The sequence below is a fragment of the Helobdella robusta genome, assembly GCF_000326865.2.
Source record: "Helobdella robusta unplaced genomic scaffold HELROscaffold_32, whole genome shotgun sequence".
In the NCBI taxonomy this organism is placed as follows: domain Eukaryota; kingdom Metazoa; phylum Annelida; class Clitellata; order Rhynchobdellida; family Glossiphoniidae; genus Helobdella; species Helobdella robusta.
The window spans coordinates 748,871-757,480 of NW_008704589.1; the positions used below are offsets into that span (position 1 = coordinate 748,871).

Below are 8,610 nucleotides of genomic sequence, written 5' to 3' on the forward strand. Positions count from 1 at the left end.
CAAATTTAACTTTAATATTAGCTGTAATATTAATTATGAGATTAACAAATTAATTATAAAAAAAATAAGTGTAATTATTTACAATAGGATAGCAAATGTGTGCTCTTCATTTTGTGCTTCAATATATGACCACTGTTCAGCATCAATATACAATGGATTCTCACTTGGTAAATTTCAAAAGTTTGAAATTTCTATTAACCATAATTCAAAATTCACATTTGTCACTTTTTTCAAATGTTTTTTATCACAATTACTGTGAAAGTTTTATATAATTTAAAAACATTTTAAACAGGAATGATGTATGCAAATGGCACAGAATTTTGTAAAGGACAGCACTTCTACGTGGTCCATGATGACAAAAATTGTTTTAATTTTGATGAAAATGTGTTCAGTAGTTCCTTGTACAACAATTATTTATTATCTTTGCATGTATCATGTTTGTTCTTGTTTTTTGTACTTTCTTTTCATTTTAATTTTAATCTTTAAATAATGTCCATACTTTGATTTTATACAATATAAAATATTTATTCAAAAGACAGTTCAGCAATATTCATTTAAGATGTTCTTTTTTATTCTCAAAATTTTTGAATAAAAACTGTTTAGCTTCATTGATTAGTGTAGAAACGTTTAGAGCAACCCCACCTTTCACTGGTATGCTTAATAATGTGAAGTTTGTGTGCTTTGCTAACTTTCCTTTTGGTGGTGAACACTGTCCAGCATACTGCTCACAAATGTATGTCGCCCAGGTTCTTGAATCAAACTGGCTGAAATTCTAAAATTTTAAAAATTAAACATCTAATGAGATTTTTATTTTATCAGTCAATATTGACTAGATGGATTACATCTAAAAGTTAAGTTGAATTCATTTAAGATGGATCGAAATTGAAAATACTTTTGAGAGCCATATTAAATCTGGCAAACCTGTGGTACATATATTACTGCAACATAGTTAGGTCTGGGTGTATCTGATAGAATCATTACAGGCTTGTCGTGTTTGATATCCACCAAGCACTCAACTATCTACATGTGTTGGTGGTCGCAAAGAAAAAATCTTGAAAGAACGCAAACGAAGTAAGCTATTTACAAGTTATCATTCAACAAATACATTGCCTGCAGTGAACTCGATAATACTTAAAGATGCACAAACACAAACGCACTGGAAAATTTCATACATATGAAATGTGCAAGTGTATGAAAAGAGTACATTTAAATGTGTAAATGATTGACTAAAAATTGAACTATTACTCACCTCTCTGGTTCTGGAAATAGGATATGTACAGATTACACATTCATTCTTACTTTTGCTTATTCGTTCTAACAAGCCCTGCAAAAATTGTACCATAAGAACTAGAAATGATTAATTAGATGCAAAAATTAAACTCTTCAAAACGAATGTAATCGAATCAGCTTAACTGCACCTAAGCTTTTCGTATTGCATAACTATAAGGAAAAACTACTAAGACAATGACCTGTTTGATGTGGAATGTTGAGAGTTTGTTCTTATGCTGGCTCAACTCAAAATTCAAATTCTTCAAATCTTCCAGAATATTCTCTCTCTCTATTTTTGGAAGTAACAAACCAGCGGATAAACTCTGTTAAGTAGTGTTCAAAAACTTCAACAAATGTTGTATAACATATAACGACATATTAAAAAAAATTAACATTGGCATCGCCAAAATGCGTCGTACCTTGAACGAATGTGTGCACAACATAACTTGCTCTAACCCTATCTAAATCTTTCAGAATCATCAATTTTTTAGATATGTCTTCAGAGCTGGAGATAAGAAGCAACTTGTTTCTCGCGTCGTCAACGTTCTGTAAGGCCTGTTTGAATGTATTATTACAAAGACAACTATTATCTAACGAGTAAATTAATTAATATTCATTTGGGCGACTTAAAATTTACTTCAATAGATCACAAAATAACTTTGGTAATTATGAAAACAATCCCTCTTCTACAAAACGTTAAAAACATTGCACACAAGCAAACAAACGAGCGTAATAAATAAGGTCATGAGAAATCTAACTTTGTTTGCAGCATCTCTTGTCACGGCAGTAATTCTTTTGCTACCTTGAATGGAACCTTCGTAATTTGTGATCACTATGTTGCCAATGTCACCAGTTCTTCCCACGTGACTTCGTGACGAAATGACAACAATCACTATCATTACTTCAGGATAGATATCATATCATTATCTAAGTTACCATCCTCATCATCAATGACAGATTCAATAAATCATAATAAAGTAGAAAAAAAAATAAAAAGTAAAAGACAAAGCACCAAAAAATACTTAGTAAAAAACGCAGCCGCACTAACGTGCCAGCGCACAACTCAATGGAGCAAGGTGGGAGCTGATAGAGGGACGATGATGACAGGTGCAGTATCTTATCCAGTGGGGATCCTATCGAAACCACGTTGACCATCTTTGGATAGGACTGTGTGATGATGAGGACGATGATGACGTCACAATGATTGTGTTGATACTAACAATGTCTAACGCAATAACAACATCTTCAAATTCGCAACACTACCAGGTAACACTGCCAAAAACTCACATCATCATCCAGTTTTATAACAAATGGCAGATTCTGAACCATATCAAGAGGAACCACCTGCCTGTATATTTTCATATCTTTCTTCACAATTTCATTAGCTGTCCTACTGACTTCTCTCAGATCATCTAGTGTTATAGTTGCCTAGGAAAGTCATATAATTCATTCAATGAACAGTTTTTAATGAAAATTGAAGCAATTTTTTCTACTTATTTACTTTTATCTATTACTTTTTTCAAGTTTATCTACTTGATAATGTAATTGATACAATTAGTAGCTGCTAACTTTAACAGAAGAAAAATCAAAAGTGAGGAACTGGTCTTTAACCATGGAGCCCTGCTGTTTGATTGGACCTCCGAGAACTTGCCGAAGTGCAAAGTTGAGAATGTGTGTGCTTGTGTGGTTGCTGCTGCTGTTTGTTCTGTTCTCCTTTCATCAATCAATCAATCAATGAGTCAGTCAAACAATCAATCAGTTAAGTAATTAACCAATCAGTCAACCAGTCAGTGAAGTAGTTAATCAAAAGTAACCCATCTCCACGAGCATGTTATCATTTTGACATGAATTGTAAAAGAACAAACTAATGAGAAGAAACAACTCAATAAAAAATAAAATTAATGAAACATAATGTTGACACTTCTGCTTCTCTTCTTATCAGATGAGCTCCAATGGAACTCCAATTAACTTTTGTTAATTTAATTAACTATTGTTTAAGGGAAATGATTTAATTAATATTTTATATTTTTCAATCCCATTTTTTCATATACCTTGCGGCATGTGAATAAACAAAATCTATTTAAACAAAATTTATAACTAACTAAACTTAACGATAACAACTGCTATCGACAGTTAACAGTTTTTTTTTTAGAAAACTTTTTTAAAAAACAGGCGAACCTTAGAACAGCAGACGTCGACGTGATCACCAACTCTGATAGTCCCACTGACACCCTCGAAGCAATGCAGGATGTATCCGGCGCAATTCATCACATCCACTACCTCATTTACTTTTTCATTCTTTTGAAAAGTCAGTATGGACGAAAAAATTGTTCAGAACATTATGTAATTACGATGAAAATATATATTATAAAGTTGACAAAATGTAACGTGACTGTTCATATACAAATCAAAAACAAAAGTTGTGCATTATAACAAAAATTATATCAGAAAAACCTACAGAATTAAAAAAAAAATAAGTGAATGAATAAATAAAAAAAAATAAATAAAAAACTGACAATGACAATATGGCCAAGGTCAGCTTGTTGACCACCAGAAGTAGCATACAGACACGTTCTATCCAATACAATGCCACAACTTTTATTACCTACAATTTTTAAATTATTCAAAATTTAATTAAATTTAATTCATTTAAATATCAAATACTTTTATAATAAATTCATCAAATTGACTATATTAATTATTTAGCAAAAATTTACTACATAATTAAATAAATTAAGCAAATTTCCACAAGTTATTTTACCTTCAGTAACTTCGTCAACAAAAACTCCATTTAATTTTATGGCCACAACTTTTGAAGCCAGTGCTGGGTATTCTTAAGAAATTAAAATTTCTTTATATAAAAATCAGTAATTCAGTAATCAATAAAAATCGGTAATTTAGCCACAAGATTTATTTTACTAGATTTATAAATAAAAAGCTAAATAAAATAGAGCCTTTAATTAAACTTTTTAACTATTACTACCATTAAGGGCTGTTTATATAACGTTAAATAAACATTCTCAAGACGATCTCAGAATTAAAATGAAAAAGTTAACAATAATTGAACCATAGTCGCGTTGCTGGTCAACAGTGTATACATATTTGTGAGAATCGTCAGTGCTGGCGATGTTCATTTCCTTCAATCTCATCACATCTTGCTGAGTTAGAGAGATGGGTCGTTGAAAAGGTGCAGGCTGTAGTGGTGAAACGGCAAGAGGTTTGGCCTGGTCAAGAATTATATTTACAGTGAAAAATAACATGTGTGTATGGTAGACGAAATTAAACAAATAAAATAGTAAGATTTTTTAAAAATTTGCTTAGGAAACTAGTGAAAATAAATGCTTGTTATTCTGGAGCTATGTAACTATATAGACCTATATATCACCAGTGATTGGTGTTAATTTGTATACCTTGTTGATATTTGACAAGCATCTTTCGTAATCATCATGATCTAATGAAACGTTGAATTCATGAGCCAGCAGTGATATGATGTCATATGATACAGCACTTCCAAAGTATCCTTCTTGCATTTTTAACATCAGCTCACCTGTTCAGTTGTTTCAATTATATCGTTATATCAATTGTATCATTCAAAATGATACACAGTCGTGATTATTAGAACAACGGAGAATGATACGCTAAGATGGTGTACACACGAAAAAAAAACATCAATTAACATTTAAATCTTTAGATTGGTGACTTTTGAATCTTTAAAGAATTAAATTTTTAAAATTGCTACTCCATTTAAAAACATGAAAATGCTAGCTTTGCATAGCTACATTGGTTTTTGGCATCAGGAGAATGAAAACCTAAAATTACACATACTAATAAATATAATTAGCCAAAAAAATTGCAATTGATATTATAAGAAAATATAAAACCCTACCAGACAGTTTATGGTTTTCAGAACAGGACTGACTGTTCAACGCCTTCTTCATAATTTTCCTGCCTGTTGTGATGTTGCACAAGTACCGGTGTTCCGTCTCTCTGATAACCTCTTCAATCTAAATGTACATTTCATCCAATCATGTCGAAACTATCGTTAAGTTTCAAGTAGCATCACCAGATATTTGAAATTTGAAAGTCATCCATCACAAATTTTTCCTATCATATTTGCAACTTAACTATTAATTGCAAAATACACGTGCAAAATGTATTAATAATGGCTAGTAGAATGAAGAAAATGTACTAAAGTAACCTGTTTGGTGTTCTCTTCTAGATAAGGATAGGAAACTTTCTTTAAAAAAATTAGAATAATAAAGATAGTTGAAATGGGAGCAACATAAATGAATCAATTACAAAGTAAAAGAACATATCAATAAGCATTTCAATATATAATTATGGTACTATAAAATAATTTGACAAACAAAATTACATTTAATGTTTCTAAATAATATATGAAAAGGAAAATCTTAAAAATATTTTATATAGACAACCAAGATGAACTCTAAATGAAAGAGACAGAAGGCAAAGTGAAGAGCAACCTGACCAGTGATTGGACAACAATGGCAACCAATGAATGAATGGTGTGTTGGGGCATTTTGAGAACTTCCTGGGCTTGATACAAGCATCTGTATATCACTTGCCTCAACTTTCCTCTGTTCAACATGTTAATTTGCAATATTTTTTAATAATTTTGCTATTTTTGTCAAGAAAATATTATTTAAAACTGTTTATAATTTTTCATGCAATGAAAATGATGATTAAAAACTATAGACATGCTTATTTCTGTTGTTAGCAAAAGACACACCCATGCTTTAAACATTCAAACAGTTTCAATGGCAACATTGATTCACAAACAACAGCAAGAAAATACTGCATAAGTAGATTACAAGGTTTAGTAAAAATTTTGTTAACCAGACAGTGTTTCAATGTTTCAACTGTTGTACTCTATTAAAAGGGTAAACATTATCATGAACAAGAAAAAAATTTCAAGTGAATGAAAACTAACTCGGAATCTTTCCTGCCTGGCATCAAACCATCAGCTATGCAGATGGTTGCCATACGCACATGATCGGCCACAACTCTGTAGGCAACATCCGTCTTACTTACTAAACTTCCACCATATTTGTCAACGTTGGCAAGTGACGAAATGTGGTTGAATATTCCTCTGAAGAGATCGGTGTCATAGTTTGAAGACTTCGATTGCAAAAGAGCTGTCAACCTCTCCAAGCCCATGCCTGTGTCAATATGAGTTGCTGGGAGGTTCATCAAAGAACCATCTGGTTGCCTGTTTGTTGTACATCATGTAAAATTATCATCTCCCATATTTTGCATAATGTCACTTAAGATCCATGAATCATTCAACAATTTTTAAAAGCAACAATTAAAAATTTTCAGTGGGTTGAGAAAACTTTTAAAAAACTTGAAAGCAAGAAAGATCACCTATCATACTGCATAAATACCAAATTCCATATTTCTTTCATATCTTCAACACCTCTGTTCACAAAATCCCTCGCCTTGTCGGCACTTCCACCCCCATGATAGTAATGTATCTCAGAGCAGGGACCGCACGGGCCTACCTCACCCATCACCCAAAAATTATCTTTCATGCCAAATGGCAAAATTCTTTCTTTTGGTACTCTTAAAAATAGCAAAATTTAGTTGTTGTAATCATTAATTATGAGAATAGTGTTACAAAATCATTCATTTAAAAATAATCATTTAAAAGTTAGTTTGAAAGTAAATGAGACTGAACCCAAGTTGAATCCAGATGTCTTTACACTCCTCATCAGCCTTCAGCCCCAGCTTCTCCGAACCAACAAAGTATGTTATGTAGAGTCGAGAGGCAGGAATCTCATAAACATTGGTTAATAAATCCCAGGCCATTCTACAAGCCTCTGCCTTATATTGAATAATATATATTAAATTATCATATCTTAAAATGAAAACATTCTTATCAATACTATTTTATCAAATATTCAATCAAACATGAAATAACATAAGCATAAAAATTATTTTGAAATTAAAAACAATGAATTGATTATTAAAAATATTGCAAAGACCAACTTTTGAATAGTCATTAAAGGACCAGTTGCCTAGCATTTCAAAGAAAGTATGATGATAATAATCATGACCTACATCTTCAAGGTCATTATGTTTACCTCCAACCCTGATGCACTTTTGGTAATTCACAACACGCTTGTAACTGGCCATTTCACTCGACTGATCAACTGTGCCGAGAAAAATTGGCTTGAACTGACAGAGTAAAGTTTTAACAACATTGTTTAATCTGTAAAATATTGAAACAACACTGACAATTTATTCACTCAGGACTTAGAAATAGGTGGAACTAAAAGAAAATTTTAGATAAAAGTAAGAGAATTTTTATTTGCTAGTTAATTTTTAATTTTAGTAACATCATTCATTTTTTAATATTACATTTAGTTATTTTTTACATTTTAAAAAGAGCTAAAGATTAAATTAGGATTTAAAAATTAATAATTATGATTAGCTAGCAGTAGTTACAATTACTTTGGTAATGTAACGTTGCAATTCTACAATTACATTCTATAATTACACTATTACTTACAATTTAAGTATTTATAATTTATTTATTTACTTTTTATCAACTTTTTTTAAATATTTACTCTCATGTTTCATGTTTCATGTAAATGTAAATTTTTAATTTTTTTTTTAATCAAGTATTTATTTTATATTTTATTTGAAAAATGAGCTGTATGTGAAACCTGATTCATTCCTGAATTAACAAAATATGATCCGTCATTTTTCTTCGGAATGACGGAAGATGAGGGAACGAAGAGGTGGTCAGAGCTTTTGAAATATTCCACAAACATCTGCCGGATTCTGTTTGAGGTCCAATGCACCGATTGACAGCTGGAAACATTCTTCTTGACGTGCGTAAAATTCTACGATTATGTTTATGTTAGTAAATTAAATGTCTGGAATAAAAATAGAAATAAAATAAATATAAAATAGACAAACTTTTTGCAACACTTCTTTAAATAAGTTTACTTTAAGCATTTTTTAAAAATGCATTATCCGAGAACATTATTTAAAAGTTAATTCAATAAAAAGAATAAATAAATTGAAGAATTTTTGCATATTTAAATGATTATTGTAAAAATTAATTATAAATAAACGATTTGACACATTTTGTATTGTATGTTTGTATAAATCTGTAAAACAAACTTTTCAATTCTATAACTATTTCTCATGTAATGAAAATAATTTATTTAAAATATATTTTATATTTGTTAGCAGAATTAATATATATATAATAATGAATTGGAATAAATATTCTGCGCAACATTGAGCTACGCTATAATAAAAAAAAACTTATGGAAAAAATTGACTTACAAGACGAATAAAAACTTAGGT

The 8,610-nt window shown here is 30.5% G+C and overlaps 1 protein-coding gene across 1 annotated transcript; it reads right to left on the reverse strand.

Moving 5' to 3' along the window:
- Positions 1–1,224: 1,224 nt before the first annotated feature.
- Positions 1,225–8,078, reverse strand: HELRODRAFT_112873 (hypothetical protein; the record flags this gene model as incomplete). The annotated part of the gene is made up of 19 exons (XM_009022527.1): positions 7,959–8,078; positions 7,279–7,467; positions 6,968–7,113; positions 6,655–6,852; positions 6,217–6,499; positions 5,759–5,860; positions 5,468–5,506; positions 5,156–5,273; positions 4,680–4,792; positions 4,297–4,493; positions 3,782–3,864; positions 3,440–3,557; positions 2,839–2,974; positions 2,557–2,697; positions 2,318–2,436; positions 2,028–2,136; positions 1,728–1,824; positions 1,470–1,594; positions 1,225–1,324 (listed from the first exon to the last, which is right to left on the reverse strand). Coding segments are annotated over exons 1-19 (2,520 nt in total), but the record flags the coding sequence as incomplete, so codon positions are not given.
- Positions 8,079–8,610: the final 532 nt, after the last annotated feature.